This window comes from Carcharodon carcharias, chromosome 18 (genome assembly GCF_017639515.1).
Source record: "Carcharodon carcharias isolate sCarCar2 chromosome 18, sCarCar2.pri, whole genome shotgun sequence".
Taxonomy (NCBI): Eukaryota; Metazoa; Chordata; class Chondrichthyes; order Lamniformes; family Lamnidae; genus Carcharodon; species Carcharodon carcharias.
Window position 1 is genome coordinate 79,663,067 of NC_054484.1, and position 23,168 is coordinate 79,686,234.

The 23,168-nt window shown below is 40.0% G+C and overlaps 1 protein-coding gene across 1 annotated transcript in view; it reads left to right on the forward strand.

The window, feature by feature from the left end:
• gdap2 (ganglioside induced differentiation associated protein 2) overlaps positions 1-23,168 on the forward strand; it is a 59,330-nt gene that overhangs the window by 13,657 nt on the left and 22,505 nt on the right. The window contains exons 3-9 of the mRNA XM_041211859.1: positions 12,174-12,313; positions 16,085-16,238; positions 17,044-17,132; positions 18,470-18,546; positions 20,164-20,323; positions 22,125-22,275; positions 23,027-23,103. Coding sequence (XP_041067793.1) covers positions 12,174-12,313; positions 16,085-16,238; positions 17,044-17,132; positions 18,470-18,546; positions 20,164-20,323; positions 22,125-22,275; positions 23,027-23,103 — 848 coding nt within the window. The remainder of the gene's footprint in view (positions 1-12,173; positions 12,314-16,084; positions 16,239-17,043; positions 17,133-18,469; positions 18,547-20,163; positions 20,324-22,124; positions 22,276-23,026; positions 23,104-23,168) is intronic.

The following is a 23,168-nucleotide window of genomic DNA, read 5'->3' on the forward strand; positions in this document are numbered from 1 at the left end:
ACCATCCCGGTGGGGGATGGAGGTGTAGAGGGATTGGACGTCCATGGTGAAGAGGCGGTTGGGGCCAGGGAACTGGAAATTGTTGATATGATGTAGGGTGTCAGAGGAATCACGGATGTAGGTGGGAAGGGACTGGACAAGAGGAGAGAGAATGGAGTCAAGATAGCAAGAAATGAGTTCCGTGGGGCAGGAACAGGCTGACACAATCTGTCTGCCGGGACAGTCCTGTTTTTGGATTTTGGGTAGGAGGTAGAAGTGGGCTGTCCGAGGTTGGGAGACTATCAGGTCGGAAGCTGTGGGAGGAAGATCTCCAGAGGAGATGAGGTCAGTAACAGTCCTGGAAACAATGGCTTGATGGTCAGTGGTGGGGTCATGGTCCAGGGGGAGGTAGGAGGAAGTGTGTGCGAGTTGACGCTCAGCCTCTGCGAGGTAGAGGTCAGTGCGCCAGACAACAACAGCACCATCCTTGTCAGCGGGTTTGATGACAATGTCAGGGTTGGACCTGAGAAAAGGAGTGCAGCAAGTTCAGAGAGAGACAGGTTAGAGTGGGTGGGAGGAGCAGAGAAATTGAGACGACTAATATCACGCCTACAGTTCTCAATGAAAAGATCAAGAGAAGGTAAGAATCCAGAGGGAGGGGTCCAGATGGAGGGAGAATATTGGACGTGGGTAAAAGGATCCGTTGAACGGGGAGAGGACCCCTGCCCAAAGAAGTGAGCACAGAGACGAAGGTGGCGGAAGAAGAGTTCAGCATCGTGCCGAGCCCGAAATTCATTGAGATGAGGGCGTAAGGGTATGAAACTAAGTTCTTTGCTGAGCACTGAACGTTCAGCGTCAGAGAGGGGAGGTCAGGGGGTGTGGTGAACCGGGGCTGGGATTGGAAGATCGAATGAGCACAGAGGGACAGGCAGGGGTGGAGGGTCCTGGATGGGTGTTGGTGTTGATGAGTTGTTGGAGCTTGCGTTCCTTTGCACCTGAAAGAAAGAGACAAAGTTTCTTGTTAAGGCGTCGGATGAGACGAAGAATAAGATGAAACTGGGGACACGCGCAGCTTTGAAAAAGGGTGCGACGGTGCTGCTGGAGGGAGAGGTCGAGTGTGTCATATGGCAGTGCATGGCACTGAGTGTGAATCTCAGAATGCGACGAGAACAGCAGTCCGAGAAACGTTGTATGTCCGGAGATACCTGTAATCCTGGGTGGGTTCGAAAAATGAGGGATGGAACTTCAGTTGGGGTAAGTCGGAGACTGAGACGGTTACTGAGGAAGGAAATATGCCTGTGAAAGCAGGTTTTAGTAAACACCTTGTCAAACACCAGGAGAGAAATGGAAAGCAATGAAGGTGAACAGGGCAAATGAGAGATATGAAAATCCTGATGGAGAGAAGAGCAATACTTCTTCAAGGTTATTAACTTACTGGCTCCCACAACTGCCTGGGATATACTTCTCAGCAGCTTCATTTCTCTGTCTTCTTTGGATTTTCTCCGATGAAATACTCCACTTTTCACGCTAGAACCTCAGCTAAACCTCCCTTCCACGCTTTTCATTGGAGCCCATGAAAATGCCTTGGACTCCTGTTCTCATAGCCATTTTCTCAATAGGAGGGGTTATCCCCTGCATGCACCTCACTAGCTCCAGCTTTTAACAGGCTATTCGCTGCTGTTTCTGTCATCTACATGATTGTATCACCAATCTCATGTTCCTTTCAATTTTCCTCTCCACTTTCTTGAAGCACTGTACCTGCCCAGGATGCCTTTCTTTATATTTCCATTATCCTCATTTCCAGAGACCTTTCCTGTTCAAGTGCAACATCTGCCATCTGGTCATTCCCCTCTTTTCATATCACTTATCAGGCCAGAAATACTCACTTACATGTTCTTCTAATCTTGGATATTGTTTGATCCAAATTAGTTATTAAGAATTTAATCTTGAGAATTTCCTATTTCCACCCATTCTTTGTTACAGGTCATTATTTGAATGTTATCTGAATAATTCGGACTTTGCTGAACTCCTCCATTTCTGAAAATATGACCCTGTATTCCTATGACTGACGACTTTAATGTCCTCTCCATGACCTTGCCATTCTATACCATTCAACCCTATTTGATACGAGCATCAGGAAAAGTATCTAGTTTTTCTTGGCACTCTGCAATTCCCTGGTTTGTATATTTAACTACACCCAACTGTTTCATTTACCATAGGGATGTTGGTGATGGCAGATAGACAGATTGACCTATCGAGTGCAGATTCTTCATCCAGATACAATGCTGAGAATAGGAAGAGTATGGAATGTTTGTACACGGTTTATTCCTTTCTCTTTTTGAGACTGATTGCATTTTGCTGGCTTTTTCTGTTATAATTTTAGAGAGCTACTTTTTTCTTCTCCCTCTTTCAGCTTTAAGTGTGTGTGAATCTTGTTTCTTCACTCACTAGTGTTAGTTGTGGCTCCATTGGTAGCACTCTTGTCTCTAGGTCACAACGTTCTGGCTTCAAGACCCACTCCAGGACCTGAATGCAAAAATCAAGGTTGACAGTCCAGTGCAGTTTTGATGGATAGGAAAAATCCCTGACCTTTGCAAACCCGGTAGTGCTGTTTGGTGCTGTTGTCAGTACACAAGATCCATGTATTAAGGGCAGATGGTATTGCAGCAGTGTAAAAGTTAGACAAGTTGCTGTCTTGAATTTGAAATATTTTAGGTGAAGCTATCTGAAGATTTATTAATCTTTAAATACAATGATATTCTGTGCTGTCTTTTTACCCTTGAGAATTACACTGATAATCTGTCTGATGACATGTTTTAACATATTACAGACATCTTCTTCGCAGTACGGACTTACCTCCTACATGCAAAAGTAAAAGCTCTGTATCTTGATCTGAAGCTTGAGTCACTGAAGGGAGTTTGACTAAAATGAGAAATGTTGATACGCAGATGATTACAGGTGGCTTTCCAACTATAATTTTACATCCGTACCATTATGCTCCTTGAGGTGGTGAGCAATGTTTGGATTACAGGGTGAAATGATTTGTTCAAAAAAAATCTGCGTTAGTAGGATTGTTTTAAAACTATTGTATAAGAAGGCCATATGAGACATTAAGTTAGAGCCAGTGATTTTCTCCGCAAAAAATAGTATTAACGAATCTCATTCTTTTAACACGCTTCTCAAACACTTTAATATTCTTTTTTCAAGCAGCTTTCTAATTTGTTTATAAGAATCTTTGGACATTGCAGTAAGATGGTCTGTGGCACAATTCCATTTACAAACTAACCTCTAGAAGAACATTTTTTTGACCTTTTCTATTTTTCTTGTGGAACTGTGCCCCTTATTGCCATCTTGCTGACCATTGGAAATGATTGCCTATTATAAACTTACAGAATCTTGCCGATCTCAACCTCACTTCTAAAGCCTTCACTGTTCTAGTGAAAAATACACATTAGCTTCTTAAGCCTTTCTTCATAACTATAATCTATCATCCCTGCTAGCATCCAAGTAAACTTATGCTACACCTTTCCCAATTCATTTTCCCTCCTATAGTGAGGTTCCCAAAAGTGCATCCAATATTCCAATTGCAAACCATCCTAAGGCCTTGCAAGTTACCTCCTTGCTTTTGTAGTCTATGACTCCTGATTTAAAAAAAACAGGGATTCTATTTGCCTTTTTATGACATTTACTTTCATTCCTGCCTTTTAATTACCTCCATTTACATTCCAAGGTCCCTTTATTTCATCTTGGTTGCTTAACTGTCCACCACTGTTCACGACTGAATGTGGCAGGACTGCAGAGCTTAGACCTAATCCATTGGTTGTGGGACCACTTAACTCTGTCTATTGCATGTTTCTTTTGCTGTTTGATATCCAAGTAGTCCTGTGTTATAGCTTCACCAGGTTGACCCTCAATTTTAGGCATACCTGGTGCTGCTCCTGGCATGCCCTCCTGCACTCTTCATTGAACCAGGGTTGAATCTCTGGATTGACGGTAATGGTACAGTGGAGGATATAGTGGGCCATGAGGTTACAGATTGTGGTTGTTTACAGTTCTGTTGTTGCTGATGGCCCACAGCACCTCATGGATGCCCAGTTTTGAGTTGCTGGACCTGTTCGAAATTTATCTCATTAGGCACGGTGGTAGTGCCACACAACACAATGGAGGGTTACTTCTTCGTGAAGTCGAGACTTCATCTCCGCAATGGGACACTTGCTTTTATTAGCCGAGGCATAGAATATAAGAGCAAGGAGGTTATGCTGGAACTGTATAAAACGTTGGTTAGGTCACAGCCAGAGTATTGCGTGCAGTTCTGGAATCCACATTATAGGAAGGATGTGATTGCACTAGAGAGAGTGCGGAGGAGATTTACCAGATTGTTGCATGGGCTGGTGAGTTTTAGTTATGAGGAGAGATTGGGTAGACTTGGGGTTATTTTCCCTGGAGCAGAGGAGATTGAGGGGGGACATGATTGAGGTGTATAAAATGAGGGGCGTAGATAGGGTAGACAGGAAGGAACTTTTCCCCTTGGTGGAGGGATCAATAATCAGGGGGTGTAGATTTAAGGTAAGGGGCAGGAGGTTTAGAGGGAATGTGAGGAAGAATATTTTCACCCAGAGGGTGGTGGGAATCTGGAACTCACTGCCTGAAAGGGTGGTAGAGGCAGAAACCCTCATATTTAAGAAGTATTTGGATGTACACTTGAGATGCCATGGCATACAAGGCTATGGGCGTGGTGCTGGAAAATGGGATTAGAATAGTTAGGTACTTGTTTGACCAGCGCAGACTCGATGGGCCGAAGGGCCTTTTTCTGTGCTGTAGACCTCTATGACTATGACCGTGCAGTGGTCACCCCTATCAATACTGTCATGACCAGAGGATTGGAAAACTTTCCTGTCTAGGTCGATGCCGCTTAATGAAACGTCAGGTTTCATTCCTTTTGTAGGCTTTGTAGTGGTTTGATACAACTGAGTGGCTTGCTGGGTATTTAAGAGTCAACCACATTGCTGTGGGTCTGGAGTCGCATGTAGACCAGAACAAGTAAGGATAGCAGATTTCCTTCCCTAAAGGAAGGTTAGTGAACCAGATGGGTTTTTATGATAATTACCGAGTCTGGCTTTTTAATTGAATTTTTATTCCACCAGCTGCTGCAGTGGGATTTGAACCTGTCTCCCCAAAGCATTAGTCTGGGCCTCTGGATTACTAGTCAAGTAACATTTCCACTGTGCCATTTCCGCCCCCTTGTTGAATTCATTCAGGATTCAATTGATAAACTGATTTAGTATATTTATAAAAATCTACCTGAATTAAACATTGTAATAAAATAATATTCAAGCAACGTGTTTTATAAATGCAACCCACTGTCATTTCTGATTATTCCTGCTTTTTGTAAATGATTTCATGCAAGGTTACTTGTTCAGTCTGTAGTTCAATAAATAACCCTTTTTTACCTGGACCACCCAGGAATTTCGCACTGAATGAAAATGGAAGGGCATGCTATTTTTACTGTCATTTGAAGGGGGTTGGGAAAACTTAGTACCTGAAGATACTGTGCCTCTGTCTCCGTCCTATTGGGTACGCTTCTTCACTTTGTTTTTTTTTTTCAGTAATTCCAAGTTTATTCCAGCTGTAATGTAAGATATTTGAATTCCAAGGTATCATATTGCATATTTCCCAGTCCATTCTCGGGCTATTCTGTTATACTTTTCCCTGTCTGTTTTATAGGTACGTGCAATCTCTGGCACTAGTGGGTCATCAGGCTTTGGATCACATCATGACTAAGCCTATTGCCTGGTGTTCCGTCCCTAAGCCATTCCATCTGCCATCCTCTTTTAAACTTCATTGTGACCAAAGTATAATTTTCATGATATTTTTCTGGTTTATTGTGAATTAGGTTTATGGGGGTAAGTCTAGTTGGGTCTATCTGTGTTTTAATTACATTTGGAGTCACGTAAACTGCAAGTTTGAAATCAAAAATAAACTACGTGCTTGACATGCTAATGAGTAAACATGGATGCTGGCTTAGCATGTAAACTGTGAAGTGGATTTGCATTTTTAGATAAGTGAAGGGATTATTTGGATATCAGAGGGATCTTAGTCTGTTTACAACTAGCCAGATAATCAGGGCTAAGGAGTGTGTTTATTTTTCCCAAAGGTTATTGACAATATTGGCAATATGAAAGTTTTATATTATGAGGAAGATACTGTTTCAAAGACATATGGAACGATAGAATTTACATATTAAAAAGAGAGAAACATAAATATGTATATAAAGGAGAATGAAAGGCTATGTGGGAGAAGGCCATGTAAGACCTAACAAGTGTGTGAAATAGCCATAATGAAGCCTTCAGCCATTTGTGCATGAGTCTGCTATGTAACGTAACTGAAGTTGGTGGAAAAGCCATTTGGAATTCCACTGTCAAGTGGGTATTATGTTAACTTGCTGATATAAATCTGAAATCTATTTTGGATTGTTGCCTTAAAGGGGACGTAACTGGGGGGTCAGGTTACTTAGGAATTTTAGGATTTGTTATGGTAGTAATTGTAGTCTTATGTATACGCTTGAAATCTTTTACTTTAACGAGTATTTTAATTTAGTTTTTAAAATCTCTAAAGGCCTTGGTGGGCTCATTACTTCTGAATTCTGTGCACACACATTCTCGTAATAAATACAAATTGCAAAACCATTGTGGTAGTATGACCAAGTTTCCCTTGTGGATTTGCTCCACCTGGCACACATCACCTGCCACATCATAACGCTCGTTAAAACCAACCTCTTTCCCTCACTTTTCCAAACATCTTATTTCAGTTGGAACCCATTATTTTGCTATGTGTCTATGAAGTGCCTTGGAATATGTTTCTATATTCGAGGTGCTATTTAAATACTGTATATTTTTTAAATCATGCTATTGAATTAAATCCTGAATGAGTTCAACTGCATTGCCAGGAAAGTTCTTCAATCCTCTGGTTACAGTTGTGTTGCTGGAGGACTGGTTAAGTTCTACTGTTGTTTAAAAAGGGAGGAAGGGATAGCCTGAGTAATTCCAGGCCAGTCAGCCTAACCTCAATGGTGGAAAACTTATTGGAAACAAATTTTGAGACTGTATAAATTATCATTTTTGGGAGGGACAGATTCATGAAGGACATTCAGTCTGAATTTGTTAAGGGAATGTTGTATCTGACCAAATCAATTGAATTTTTTGCGGAGTTGACAAGGAGGGTTGATAAGGATAGTGTGTTTAATGTAGCCTGCATGGATTTTAGTAAGACGTTTGTTAAGGTTTCACTTGGATCCCATGAGTTTTAAATTTATTGACTGGCCTTCCAAGGGAAAATGCTAAGTTGGATCCAAAATTGGCTCAGTGGCAGCAAGCAAATGGTTATGGCCACCGTGTTTTTTTATGACTGGAAAGCTCTTTCCACTGGGGTTCCCAGGGTTCAGTAATAGGTCCTTTGCTGTTCGTGGTATATATCAATTATTTAGATTTAAATGTAGGGTTCATTATTATGAAGTTTGCAGATGATACAAAAAATGGCTGGAAAAACTCAGCAGGTCTGGCAGCATCGGCAGAGAAGAAAAGAGTTGACGTCAACTCTTCTCCGCCGATGCTGCCAGACCTTCTGAGTTTTTCCAGGTAATTCTGTTTTTGTTTTGGATTTCCAGCATCCGCAGTTTTTTGTTTTTATCAAAAAATGGCTGTTTGGTTGACAGTGAATAAGGAAGCCATAGGCTGTGGGAAGATATCAATGTATTTGTCAGGAGGGCAGAAAACTGGCAAATGTAATTCAATCTGGAGAAGTGTATGGTAATACATTTACAGAGCGCATATAAGATAAGAGAATACACAATATATGATAGGATTCTGAGATGTGTGGAGGAACGGAGGGACCTTGGGGTGGATGTTCCAAGATCCCTGAGGTAGCAAGGCAGCTCGATAAGGTGGTCAAGAAGGCACAAGGGATTCTTTCCTTTGGCTGAGGTCTAGAGCAGGGAGGTTATGTTAGAACTACTTAAAACACTATATATTGCAGCTAGGGTTCCATGAACAGTTCTGGCCAATGTATTATAGGAAGGATGCGATTGTACTAGGGAGGGCATTGAAGAGATTTTCGAGGATTTAAAAAAAATTGTTCATGGGATGTGGGTGTCACTGGCTAGGCCAGCATTTATTGGCCATCCCTGATTGACCTTGAGAAGGTGGTGAACAGCTGCAGTCCATGTAGTGACACTGCACGCACAGTGCTGTTTGGAAGAGAGTTCCAGGTGTTTGAAGTCAGTGACAGTGAAAGAGTATTTCATCACACTCCTGACTTGTGCCTTGCAGATGGTTGACAGGCTTTGGGGAGTCAGGAGGTGAGTTACTCTCTGCAGATTTCCCAGCCTCTTGAGTTGTTTTTGTAGCCACAGTATTTATATGACTAGCCCAGTTTAGTTTCTGGTCAATGGTAACCCCCAGGATGGTATTAGTGGGGGAATTGGCAATGGCAATGCCATTGAGTTTCAAGGTGAGATGGTTAGATTCTCTCTTGTTGGCGATGGTCATTGCCTGCCACTTGGTGCAGCACGAATATTACTTGCCACTTGTCAGCCCAAGCCTGAATACTGTCTAGGTACTGCTGCATTTGGATATGGACATTCTTGTTGTCAAGAATGGAGAATTTTAGCAATGTGAAAAGATTGGATATTGTGAGATTGTTTCCTTTTAGAACAGAGAAAGTTAATGGGAGAGATTTCATTGAGGTGTAAAACATTATAAGGGGCCTAAGTAGAGAGGAAAGGAAGGACCTATTTCCCTTAAGAGATATCAATAACCAGCCGGCATAGATTGAAATCAATTGGTGGAAGGATTAGCGGGAAGTTGAGAACATTTTTCACCTGGAGGGTGGGGTGAGCGCCTGGAACTCACTGCCTGAAAGGGTGGTAGAGGCAGAAACCCTCATCACATTTGAAAAACACTTGGATATAGATTTGAGCTGTTGTAACCTCTCGGCTATGGACCAAGAGTTGGAGGGTGTAGTTAAACTGGATGGCTTTCTTTCAGGTGGCACAGACAAAATGGACTGAATGGCCTCCTACAGTGGCTTACATTTTTCTATGTTTGTATCTAAGTCTAAGCCCGATGTTGATTCTCAGAGGTGTAATTTATTTCTCCCTCCTCCACCCCCCATTTTGGAAGAAACTTTCCTCCCCATCAACTGTTTATAAAATGGACATTTAGATGCCTTTAATGCATTAGGTCTGTAGGATGCTTCACCAAGCAAAAAGGAATCAAATTCCAGCCTCTCTGGTGGGGGCAGGGGTTGGCAGGTGGTGGTGGTGTGGAAAGCATGATTGAGTAGCTTAGTTTTCAGCAGCTTTTTAAAGGACTTGAGTTAGGGTGATAGAGATGGACAAGCAAAAGTGTTTGAAACAAAGGCAAAAAGCTGAAAGCCCTGGTCTTGTAAAGTGGAGTTGATGGAAAGAAACTGCACATAAGATCTGAGTTCAAACACTCGAGAATAGGAAACGTAAGAATTGGAGAAGGTTGCAGCTGTAGGGCAGATCTGATCCTCTTACCTCTTTATTGAGGATTTTAAATTTGACACATAGGAACTAAGGCATCAGTCTAATTTGGCAAGGATGGGGCAATGACAGGATACACATTGTTCAATCAATATCTGCAAACAAGTTTAGATTGAACATAGCACATGATCCCAGTTTGACATTTATTATCTACAGGACCTGAACAGAATAATACGATTGAATAAATGCTGATGTGAGATATCAGTAATAAGTTGGATATAAACTACCAATATTCTAGTCGCTGGAAGACTTCAGCAAAATGCTCCCAGTACAAATGATTGAAATTATTCAGAGGGAACACATTCACATACAATTTTATTGCCCTAAAATACTTGATTTTTTATTTAGAAAAAGGACTCTATGGGCATATTGCAGCAGAACTGAAAGCAATTGGGTTGACCTTATGTCTTCAAATGTTGCTTGCCCTTAGTGGGGAGATTGCAGCATTTTATATTCTAATTTAAATTTAGCTAATTTAAGGTAAGTTAGAATAGTTTCACATGACCAGTTTCTTCCTCCCTGGCCCAATTATAGTCTGCTGTCTAGTAGCAGCCGGTCCTCTGCTACTACTCAAAACCTGTTGTAGATGTGTACTGATCAGAAGATACAACCATTTCTGTGGCACACCATTTTGAAAATTAAGTAATGCTGCTGTGGTCTTTACAGTAATACACTTTGTTTCCCTAATCTGGAACAGCATGGGTTCATGCAATCAAAAATACCGAACAATGGAAGCTCTGTTATCTGCACCCCTAATTTTTGAATTTTTCATCATTCACAAACTAGACTTGCAATTTTAATCAACACTTTATGAAACTAAGTACAACATTAAAAGTTAATTCTCAGAGCAACTTTGAGATGAAATTTAATATTTTTGAAGGTTTATGTATAATTTCTAACCACAGTTGGTGTTTTGGAAAGCAGAGTTTTACAGTGTATTAAGTGAAGTTTGAAAGTCAACAGCAACTTGTTGCCTTCACTTGCTGTGCTTCCAACTCAACATTGCAAAAACTGAAGTTATCATTATTGGCCTCTACAAACAAACTCTGCTTCCTTGCCAGTGCTTTTCCGTTTCCACCCCTGCCCCAGTCCCCCTCCAAATAACAAACCACTTGGATTATATCTTGGCATCTTGTTCAGATCCCATAGCCCCTCTCCTCACAAAGACTGCTTTGGTTGACCTAAGTTTCGTCTCCTTCCTGCATTCACTCTTCACCCACACCCACCACTCCCACATCTCCCTTTTCATGCCTCTATGCTTGACCACCTCATCTAAACACATGGCGTCAGGTTAGACATGAACACTGCAGATAAATAGCTCTACCTATTTCTGTATCACCTACCCTGACCCTTCCATAGCCTCTGTGGTGTCATGTAGTCCTGGATGAGTTGCAGTTTTCATTAGTTAAACATTCAGAAGGTTACAGCCTTCATCTTTGGCCCAGAGACACTCTGTAACCACTCCTTTGGTTCCATTCCCCTCCTCAACCACTGCTAGGGTTGAACCAGATTATTCCCAATCTTTGCACCCTACTTGACTTGAATTGAGATTCTAACCCATACACTGTCATCGCAAAGACTGCGCTCTTCCATCTCTGTAATCCAGCCTATCTTTGCCACCGACTGACCTCCTCTGCTGAAACTCTTAGCCATGCCTTTGTAGCTTCCAAATTTGACTTCTCGAGTGTTCTGGACCCTCTCCTATCCTCAGCTTTCACAAATTTCAGCTCAACCAAAGCCCTGCTGTCCATTATCCTGTCTTGCACTTAGCTCCTGGTTTCCCATATGCCTCATAAAAAAACTTTGCAACCTCATTGTTAAATCTGTTATGACCTTGCTCCTCCCTATTTGTAACCTTCTCCAACCTTCTGAGAACTCTGCGTTCTTCCAACTTTTGTGGCCCCTCCGTACTCCTTTACTCCACCATTAGCACAGTGCCTTTGACTGTCTAGACCTTGACTGGAATTCATTTCCTAAAGTTGTCTCTCTCTTGTCCCTCTCCTCCTTCAACAGGCTCATTAAAACATATCTCTTTGACCAAACTCTGAGTCACCTTTATTACATCTGTTCCTTTGGCTTGGTGCAGTTTTGTTGTTTGAGTACACATTTGTGAAGTACCTACCTTTCTACGTCAGAAGTGCCAACTAAATCAAAGTTGTTGCTGCATTTTTCTAATCACCCATGTCCCAAATATCCCAAACATTCTGTTCCTCTTACTTTGGACTTTTGTGCATCCACCACTTTTATTTGCACCATGCTGGTCAGTGAACCTTTGCCTGAGTATTACCCAGGAATTGTATCCCTAACCCTTATATCTCCCTCAAAAGCTTTCTGAACAGTAGTCTCTTCAAACTTTTGGTCACCCCTCTTAATCTCTCCCTTCCTGGCTTGGCAGCTGTTTACTTTATTCCTTGAGATATTTTATTACGTTAAAGGTTTTGCATAGATAAAAGTTGCTTGTAATCTTGTGGTCTATTGGGACATTTTTAAAATTTTCTCATACCAATTAACGGGATGTCAGCGTAAATTTGTCACAGTTGTTGTCACCTTGGGTGCATGCACTGGAATGCACTATAATCGGAGCATGTCATAAGAATAGTGTCCAACTGTTAATATTGTGTGGTTCTTTTAGGAAGGGGGATGTGGTCTTGCTAAGCTGCACAGCCATCGTGAACACGAGTAATGAAACACTGTCTGACAAGAATGCTATTAGTGAAAGTATCCACTTGCATGCAGGACCAGAACTCAGAGATGAATTACAGAAATTGAAAGGTAAGATTTATAAAATATCCTGCAAATCCAAGCTACGTCAAGCAGGAAACTAAAGGTGCAACTGCAAAGGGGTTGATAAGACCCAGAATTAATCCTGAACCAGGGTACTTGGATTTAAAAACAAAAATAAAAACAAAAAGCTGCGGATGCTGGAAATCCAAAACAAAAACAGAATTACCTGGAAAAACTCAGCAGGTCTGGCAGCATCAGCGAAGAAGAAAAGAGTTGACGTTTCGAGTCCTCATGACCCGTTCTGTGGAAGGGTCATGAGGACTCAAAATGTCAACTCTTTTCTTCTCCGCCGATGCTGCCAGACCTGCTGAGTTTTTCCAGGTAATTCTTTTTTTGTTTTACTTGGAATTAGTTGCCCAGTAAATATATCCCATTTTATCAGGCGAGTTCCTCTCTTTCTTACCCAACTTAGTACTTGGAATGTAATTGCATTTTTGCTTAGAAAGTTACTTAATAATTTCATTTTTCCAATCACATCATGAACCAAAAGCCTTGAGTACATCATTAAACTTTGAAACCTTATTAGATTTTTTTCATCATAATTGAGCCACTTTTCCTCCCCAAAATCATGATTTCTACCGAAGCAGAAAAACATTTAATCCACTTTGACCTATCCATTCAAGGAAAATCTTTCCACAACCTCTATTTTGTGTTCAATTGTTAAAAGATGCCAAGGTTTTTAGTTCCAGAATCCTAACCTTATGCTGATTCTGCTCCAAATATTCATTGGCCATTGTAACAGAAAAATTACCTGATATCAGTCTTAAATTTGCCTTTCATCAGATTGAACCTATAACTCTCCCTTTTCATACACTCAAAGTTTATTTTGCAGTGTTTCTAGATTTACATCTACACTGTTTATTATCTTGTGCACCTTTAACATCCCATCTCAATTTCTTCCTTTGAATGTGAAAGCCCAGGTTTCTCCAAATTCCATCATAAATCAAATCTTTCTTTCACAGCTCAGTTCTCTAACACTAAGGATCACCTTCATGACTCTCCTGCAGTAGCCCAGCGGTTTGAATGTTTCCCTTCTGCCTCCATGGTCAAAACTGGGCACAGTAATCATGATGTAGCCTGACCAGTTTCTACACTAGCATGATATCCTCTGAATATAGTCGATCAATTTTGTGTAAGATGGCCACATAACCAGACAAGGCTGAATCAACAAATTGTGTTTGTTTGCTTTTAACTTTCTGCCTTTATTCCTTCTCGCCTCAAAGTGATTAAGTCCTGGATTCGGATGTAAGCAGAAAATTAAAAATTATATATATTGTTTCAAACACTACTTTTTCTATGCTTACTGGTATCCACACTTCTAGACATGTCAGGGGTATGCCTCCCAGAATTTGAATTTTTACTTTAAAATGACACATTCTGGTCAATTTTACTAAACACTTTTTTTAATTTCACAGTTGATGGATGTTGAATCTATCTTAAAAGGCAATATTGGATTTACCTATATTCAGATCAACCTGACCATTGTCTATCTCAGTGATCACTCCCTCTTCCTCTGCCCAAATCACAATCTTATTTAATTTCTTTGCCCTCCTGCAACTCCGATTTGAGGATCCTGCTTTATTCTGGGATCAGACTATGCTGAAGATAATTTGTTTCATCACTTGACTAGGAATTAGGACTTGTCGCACAGTGATAGGTCCTAAACTGAAGCAGCAAAATCATATGAGTAGCAGTCGATTCCAGCAATGTGAATGTCAACTGTTAAGAAACAGCTTTAAACAAATTCTCCCAAAACCACCAAAAATATTGCAGTGCAAAATTAGCCCTAAATGCAGAAAATTTATTATATTGTGTCCAGTGAGGGTAGAATAAAGCAGGATCTTCCAAGCCGGGCTACAGAAATAAACCAAAGAGGTTAAATATGATTGTGAATTGGGCAGAGAAGAGAAAGAGGGAGTGAGCGTTGAGATCGACTTCAGAGAACCAATGATTTGACCAGGTTGATCTGAATGTAGATAAATCCAATATCTCTTTGTTGAGAATAGGTTCAAATTGTGCAAGGCATTATGATATGAGCAACATCAAAGGTCATTGTGTCAATTATACATGATATTCTGCTTGCCATATTTTCTACTGCTTGTATCCACTACCTGACCTGATCCTGTTGCCTCAGTTTATGACTGAGACTTTTCACACTATGTTGAGCTAGCTCTGATCTGTTTCTCCCATCCTGTTCTTATGCTGCTGAATGGATTCTGATTAATTGATAAATCCTTGCTTCCTGTAGCTGCTGATTCTGCTCTGCTCAGCTCATCCTTCAGACCGGCAACATGACTGTTACCTGCATTAGGTTAGACTCATTCCTCAAAGCTCCTTCTGCTATTTCCAGTCCAAACTCAACTTGCTCCCTACAACTGTTCCTCGGACCAGCTCTCAATCTGCATTGATCCTAGGATTTACCCTTCACCCTCTGACAGCTCCCTGGAAATTGGTTTGTGCATGCTCCAGGCTGTGCCTATGCTGTTTACTTCACCCTATCACTGCACCTAATGATGCTAATTTTGGACTGTTTCATACTATTTCCTTCCTATCTTCTGTTTATGACTGTTGCTTGTCTCATGACCTATGCTAAGCCTGCATAACCTGGATTCCTTTTGTGTGCACTATGGCTGCTGCTCTGGAACTGTGCCCCTTACGTTTTCTTCCACTTAGTCCTTTTTGGGCCTCCTCTTGTCACCTAACTATACTGCCTATCATTTCTCCACTCGTGGGTACAATACTTTCCCTTCCCTCCCAGCCCTATTCTGCCACACCACTGCTTTGCTTTGCTTTCCTACTCTCCTGCCCTTATCCCAGGAGTGAATTCTCTTTGAATAAACTCATGACTACCTCAATTTATTGAGGCATCTGTTGCTACTTCTTTAAAAGCGCCACCTCCTCTCCAGTCAGCCTTCTACCAGCAGCTAGTGAGACCAACCTTCTTTTCCTCTCACTCACCCAGCCCTCCATTGTGCTGTTAGGTTCTGGTAGATTAATAATATTGCTTCTTTATGTTTCCTTCCAGGATGCTCATTCGCTTGCAGATAAGACCCTTGCAATCCTTAATTTTATTGTGGATGATTATATTTATATTTTTGGTTTGCCTATTACTGAAGCATCCCCATCTGTGTATCTAATTTACTATCTGCCCTGCCCAAATTGATGTGGTGTTAATGTGACCCTCATCAAGTTACATGTTGATTTTTCCTCCAGTGCCCCGGCACCTTCTCCTTCAAATCACTCTGCTCCAGCCCTAATACCTGTCTTTCAAATCCTAATTTTCTACTGTCTTCCTCCCAAAACCCCAATCTGACTTCTCTGAAATATCCTTCTTTCCTCCCTCAGCCTGTTTGCTGAGTGGTTGTGCAACCTCTTGGATTTTAGTCACCATCCCTGCTTTCCTCAGAATTCACTGCCCCGGTGTCGTCCCCAAACCATTCCTCTAGATAATTATCCCTACCATTATTCATCCCATGGTCTTCCCTTGATCCCCTCTTTTCCTGTGGTTTTGATCACTATAAGGCTATCTCTGACTACTGTCTTGAATTCCTCATAGCCCTTTTGTGTCACCTTGTGGTTGGGTCTAAAACCCGCAACTCTGTCACCTTTAGCTGAGAATATACGTCAGCATCTGTGTCACCTAATGCATGAAAGGTGTTAAAAGTCCAGTTTGTCGACACCTTCTGACCATGATATGCATCACTCGTTATAACTTTTATGTTACTGTAACCTGAAATACAGAAAAACTTTTATTTTAAGGTTGCCGCACAGGAGAGGCGAAGATGACCAAAGGCTTTAACTTGGCTGCAAGGTTTATTATCCACACAGTAGGACCACGATATAATGCTAAATACAGAACAGCTGCTGAGAGCTCCTTGTATAGCTGCTACAGGAGTGTACTTCTATTAGCCAGGTAAAAAGTCTTGAATGATAATTGGTTTCATAGCTACAGAAGCAGAGAAAAAAGGAACTTGATTTCTCACTTGTCATGTAAGATTTTAGTTTCAATTCCCTTTATTAGTATGCAGCATATGAGCTTGGGCTAAATTATCCTCTTTTCTGGAAACCCACCCAGATTTCTTCGTTTCAGTGGAAACTTCTATCTGAAATAAATATCAAAATGAACCCAGTTAAAAAAGAGCAATGTTTTGAGCTTTCATTATTTTGGTCCTATCTTCAAAGGCACTTTCTCTCAGTTCCAAAGTTCAGTTGTTGCTATGAGCTCCACATGCTGTCCAAATGGTGATGTAGGCTGATACACTAATTCATTGTTTTCATTCTATCTCAAGCTTTTTTTATATCTGACCCAGGAAAGGACAGAAAAATGATAATGTAATATTTGTTGAGATACTATACATGCAAAGGATGACTATTAAACAAAATTATTGTTTTAATAGCAAAGGGAGCTAGGCAAGAACAAGAATATGCAGTAAAATGCACACATGATCTGTTCCAGATAAAATATTTGGGAAGTCCATTATTCTAAAAGTCGGATTGGGTTTGCAGTGTAGTATTGTGCACTGTCTTCTAATGCTCTTTGTCCTTTTTTTAAAAAATCATACTTGCAAAGACTATTGTGCAGCTTTTAGTATTTTGCGTATAGTCTTTTAGGATGTTTGTCCGTGTTTGTGTATGTTCAAAGTGAAATTGATCTGACTGCAAATGACGGAAGCGGAAGTGTTGTACCATCCTGATTTGTTCCTTTTGATCTGTTGCAGGGAGCATTCAATGTCCTCAGTAGGTCTGTGTGTCATCAATACACCAAAAAGAGGCTACCCTTTGGAGGATGCTACCAACATTGCTCTGAGTATGTGTTGCTTCTTGTCTGTGGTAACTTTGTAGAGGGGCAGAGAAAGTATATTGAGAGAAAACATTACAACTTTTTGCCTTTTTCAAAGTAATGCCTGCTTTCAGCTATGCAACCTTAATTTTAAAAGTAGCCACAACGATGAACGCAGGAAGGTTTTAATGAAAACTAGCAAACCTCATGTACTGTAGTAATATTTCACGTTACAGACCTTTACTTGGATCACCATGACTTCAGGTCATCAGGGGTCACAAGGATTGCCCCCACAAGGATTGCCATTGCTGTAACATAAAGCTTTTTGTCGCAATACTAGGCCCAATCTGTTTTTATTGATTTAAAGATTTTTAAATTTTTATTGATTTGTGATTTCCTTAAAGATCAATTAACTTTTAAGCATGCTTGCAGATAGAAGTTTTAATAGAGGAGGTAGGGAGAAACTTTCCTTTGGTAAATAAAACAGTAACCAGAGATCATAGATTTAACATAATTGGCGAAACAACTAGAGGGGAAATGTTTTCTCAGAGTGGTTAAGATCTGCAACGCATTATCTGAAAGTGTGGTGGAAGGGGAATATATAGGAGCTTACAAGCACACACATAGTAGTCTTTTGAAAGAAGACTAATTTGCAAGGTTAAGGAAGAAAAGCTGGTGTGTAGGAATTCAACAACCCTTTCAAAGAATCTGCGCAGACACGACAAGTTGAATTGTGTCCTCTTATGCTAAAATATTTTCTGATTCTGTAACTGACATTTCTCCTTTTAAAAATAATGTGCATTTGTTAACTAGTAGTAATGGTATCAAGGGTTCAGCAATCCTTGACACTTAGTCATGTAGCACGAGGAAGCTAATTGAATATACATGGTTGAAAATGCAAGATTGCTGACGGTATTTGTGCTAGCTATTGGTAAATTCTGTCTCGTTGTTTGTGTCAGTTTTCATGTGCCCTGTTCACAGTTAAGTAATCTACTCCAGATTTTTACTCCAGCACAACCATTTTTAGTACTAAAACTCAAATCATCCAATAATTCAAATCAAGCAAGATAAATGACAAGAGTGAATTTAGTCCTTAAAAATATTTAAAATTAAAAATAGACAGTATTTCAGTATAGGTTAGGACTCTGTGTTATAAATATAACCAAACATTTCAATCCTTCATTATATAATTGCTGACACTAGTAAAATCTTTCACATTTTTCATCACACTGCTACCAGAAGAGCTATAAAATTTAAAAGGAGGCAAAATTAATGCCATCTGCTTTTTTTCCCTCCAAAGGAAGGTGGGTATCCAATAAAAGTTTATAACCTGTATAATTTTTCTCCTATATTTTAATTCTCAGGAACAGTTAGACGATTTTTGGAGAAACACGGAGACACTATTGAGACTGTTGTTTTTGCAGTTACAGATCTAGAAGAGGTAAATTATCCATTATTTTAGTTGAGGTCTTAAACTTTAAATGTGAAACTTAAATAACTAGAATATTCTTAGTCATCTCTTCTGACTGGGTTTTTCAGGGTTTATTTATAGCGACAGTTGTCATTTACTTGTGTTGTTCTGCACAGGAAAACTCAATGAGCATCTGCTATTGCTGTAAAAACAGCAAAGTAACCAAGCAGATATTGGTGCTGGCAAAGGTGGTATTAGCCTACAACTCTGACAGCACTTCTAACTGCAATCATTTGCAGTCTTATGGTGGGTAATTTTTGGCCCTGGCTTATACCAGCTTTGTGCAGGCAGTGGAGTAGTCATTTCAGCTGATCTATCACTAGGTGTGGCTGTGGTCCCTACCAAAAAAGTCAATAGCCTTTCAAGACTTAGGATTTTTAGACAAGTTTAAAACTGTACAATTTCCACAGCATAGGCACTGTGGCCATCTTCCAGGATCGTGCCCTAAAGGGGTTTTGCAATATAAATTCATTAAAGATGTTAGAACTTTCTAATTTTGCCATTGTGCATGCTGTCGCTATCTTGGTTATACAATAAAATAAAATATCTTTAAGTCCTTAACTAGCAGTGCTTTCACCTACTTTCAATGAGAGGGAATGTAAAAGTGCACAAAACTGAAGTGGGCAGCAACTTATTGTTGTGGTTGGAGTTAGGATAATTCTCTAACAAAACAATTTTTAAAAATAACTCAACATAAATAAAAATTTGGAAACTTTAACTAAAAGAAAACCTGTAGTATCTGGTCATTCTATTGGGATGGCTAAAACTAGCATTTCCCTACTGAGCCATAGCTGCTCACATTATGAAGTGAAGAAACCGTGTTTTAGCACTCCTCAGAATAGCAACAATTTGGCATTCTCAATCATAAGGACAGCTATTACACAGTAAGATTTGTTTTCTTTTTAATCAAAATATTAGGAGGAGTTATCTTGGAGTATTTATTCAAAGCCTATTTATTATTGGTGCAGACTAAATTTATTCATGATGGATCCGTGCTGTACCTAACTGTGCAGACGGTGCATGCCCTTTCCTCAATGCTAATAAACCTTGCTTTCGAGCGTAAATGTTCATATGCTGATGTAGGAAGGGGGAAAGTTACCTCTGGACTTAGGTAATGGCTACAAATGTTATACTTCTGTAATTTAACTTCTCTAATCAATTCTGCAATTCAGCACATTGCACCAGTAATTCCTTATTCATTTGTGGTATTGTAAGTAATGATCAAACAAGCTCATAAAATGTTGGTTGTGATCAGCACTGCACATCTTTGTGCTCTAATATGATGTAATCAGAATAGTGGAAGGCTCAATATTTCCTAGAAGTAAGGCTGGAAGAACCACAGGTTTAAAGAATTTAAATTAGTGAAAATTACACTTTTAAGAATTATTTGAGATGCATTTGGATGCGAGGCTGTGGGACTTGGCGCTCAAGACTACTTTGGCATGGGCCTTTTCTAGACCATTCTTGGGTATCTTTTTCTATAGTATTTCAAAAGCAGAAGCTGTTACAGCTTGAACCTCTTCCATGGATGAGGGAGAGGTGGTGTAGAGTCTAGCTTTAATGATTGATATCACTGATATCCCACAGGCTACATATGTGAAGTTGATGCCTCTTTATTTTCCACGATCTTTGGAAGAAGAGAGGAGGTGCCTGCCAATTCTCCCTGCTGATGTAGGGAATGCTGAAGGAGAGCCAGTCATTGCAGAACGTCAGATCCGTATATTGGATAAACCAGGCATTCCTCATTGTGAGTGTTACCATAAAAATATTTTATCTAAGCATTTTTGAGGCAGTGATATGCTTGTTAATGGGTGCATGTTTAGGTTACGTATTTCATTTGACTGGATGCTCAGAAAAGGTCATTGGACTGGTTCTAAAGATATTTTAATAAGCCCTAATCTTCAGTGTTTCTCTCCTAGGTTAGGCATACTGTGCTGTGCTCTGCCTGTGATGCATCCTTTATTACAATGTGGTTGTTAGTTAGAAATGTGAATTTTTAAAAATTATTAAGTATTAGAGATTTATTTTCCTCCCTTTCCCTGTCAAAGAACATGATATTTGAGTCTCAGCTTCAAATTTATTATTATTACGTTATTATTGTTACGACAGTTATAGAACCCTGGTTTATTCATTTCCTCTTTGCTTTGATTTAGTCAGTAATTCAAGGGAAGTTTAATTAGCTAAAATTCCTGGATTGTTAGTGTCCAAGCACGATTAGCAAACACTGTATAAACCTTGCAATATAGATGCTGTTTGGAACCCTGTCCCTAAACTCAGTTAGACAAGTAAGAAGTGTGAAATGAATTGCATCTGGTTTGATTGATGACCTCTTTCCTTGGGAAATAAGGTTACCTCCAAGCTATCTGCACTGCCATACTTGACGACAACTTGCATTCATATAATGCTTTATATGCAGTAAAATATTCCAACAGCCACCAATGGTACAGCAATAAAAATCAGGGATAGACGAGAAGAAAACCCCGCCTTCTAGAAGGCCCTTGGTACTGAAATCTGTGATGGAAGTAGCTCTTGTACAAGCCGAGGTTTCAGAGTCTATTGAGACAGTGTTTCTTTTCACTGCAGATCTATCTGAGAACGAAAATTCAAAATTTCAGTCCGTATTCAAATAAGCATCTATCATGGGTACACCCTACTTGGAAGGAATGGGGAATTTCTCTGCTAGGTGACATGATCTTTGTAGTGCTGCTTTTCCACATATCCTAAATCCCTTTTATGACTCTGACATTTGCTAAATCCTTCAGAAAGAGAGAGTTTTGAGTAATTACTGGTTCACTGTTTCAGGGTTTAAGTGCTGTGTCCAGGCTGTTTGAGGTTCAGGTTGGTTAAAAGTTTAAATTCAGTTTTGAATCATCTTGTGCTGTGATTTATCTCTGGGGTTGCTTAAATGTAAGCTAATGTGTGCATGGTCACTGTGACCATGCAAGAAGTTATCTATAGGGTTTTTGTGAGGGTCCTTGTCTTTTCTCAAACAATTCATGGCTGTGTTGATAATGTTGGCTTAAATTGGAGTGATTCAGTTGCAAATACTAAAGCTTTTGGCATCTTGGTTCTTAAAAAAAAAAGAACTTCATCTTCAATGAGTTGGCTTGCTACATTCAAACTTCTGAGGACTCTTTTAGGCTTATAGGCTGCCTTGTAGAATATATTGATTTGGCCACACAAAGGTACCCTCAGCCCAGGGAGTGTTGCTTGTTCTAATTTCTTCATCGCTTTGCCCCTCTCGTTCCCTCCCATCGTCATATAACAATACAGCTTAGATTGCGAATTCAGCAGCATGGTGCAATTAAATCTGTGACCCACCATCTGCCGTGTCGATCATTGCTCTTCCAATATTCTGCACTGGATCTATGATATTTGTGAGCAAGTACTAGTGAGTTCATCACTTGATCTGTTAAATGTCGGTGTGACTCATTAAAATTTGTGAAGCAGAGCCAGAAATGTAAACCTCAATCTGTATGAGTGAAATTTGTTAGCTTTGAGGGCTGTTGTTGAACTAAGGAGTGCTGCTTCATTTTTCATTATTATAGATGAAGATGAATCTGATGAGGAACACCTTGAGCTAGAGTACATTGGGACGCACGCGTTTGCTAAGATGGAAGGAGATATCGATAAACAGAGGCGGCTGATTCTTCAAGGACAAATGTCTGAAGCAGCAGTTCAAAAAGCACATCAGAGAAAGTGAGTAGGGATTGTGTGTGTGTAGAATATGTAAAAACTGAAATATTTTTCTATTTACTGCCTATTAAACATGGTGAATATTCCATATCCTCGTTTTCTGGTTTTGGTGGCATTAATATACTTATTTACAATAAGCATAATATACAACATAGCACTGCTGCAAAAGATTGCCAAAAGAAACACTATCATGCTCACACAACAGTCTCACCATACTGAAAGTCATTGCCAAGCAACTCCTTTGTGCTGTTTTCAGATTTTCATGTCAGATAATGTGCCATTGATAATGTACATGTACACAATTCATTCTTTTAATATCAACTTCATGTTGTTCAAACTAACTACAGGCATCTTTTGGAATTTCTTGTGCTCAATTCTTTTTGTCTGCTTGGACTCTTCCTCTGCTGAGGAGAGATAACAAGTTTGTACACAGCATTTCTGTTTGATTGCACAGCTGCGATTCAGGGCTTTACTTGGGGAATTGAGAGCATGAATCAGCATCTGTCAAAGTCATCTCACTGAATTTATTTTCATAGGCTTTTTCACGGCACACTTGTCTTATCATTGCTAGTTTCCTTACTGCTGGTTTGTTAGCATTATTAGCCCCTGCTATATATTTAGTTACTTCACTTGCATTGCATTCCTTAGAGGTTCGAAGGAACCATGTTATGAAAGTGTTTAGTAACCATATGTCTTCTATTTATTTCTGTTGTTTGCTAAATATTATTCACAGAATAATACTACTTCCTTTTAGCTATAACCGTTGGTTGTGCAGAGCTAGAGCAGATGATCTTTCGGGTGTTGCCTCGTTAAAAGCATTATACCAGACTGGTAAGTGAGTGACTTAAGACTTTAAATGAGAAAAAGCCATTTTGTGACCCAAGCTGATTATTTCC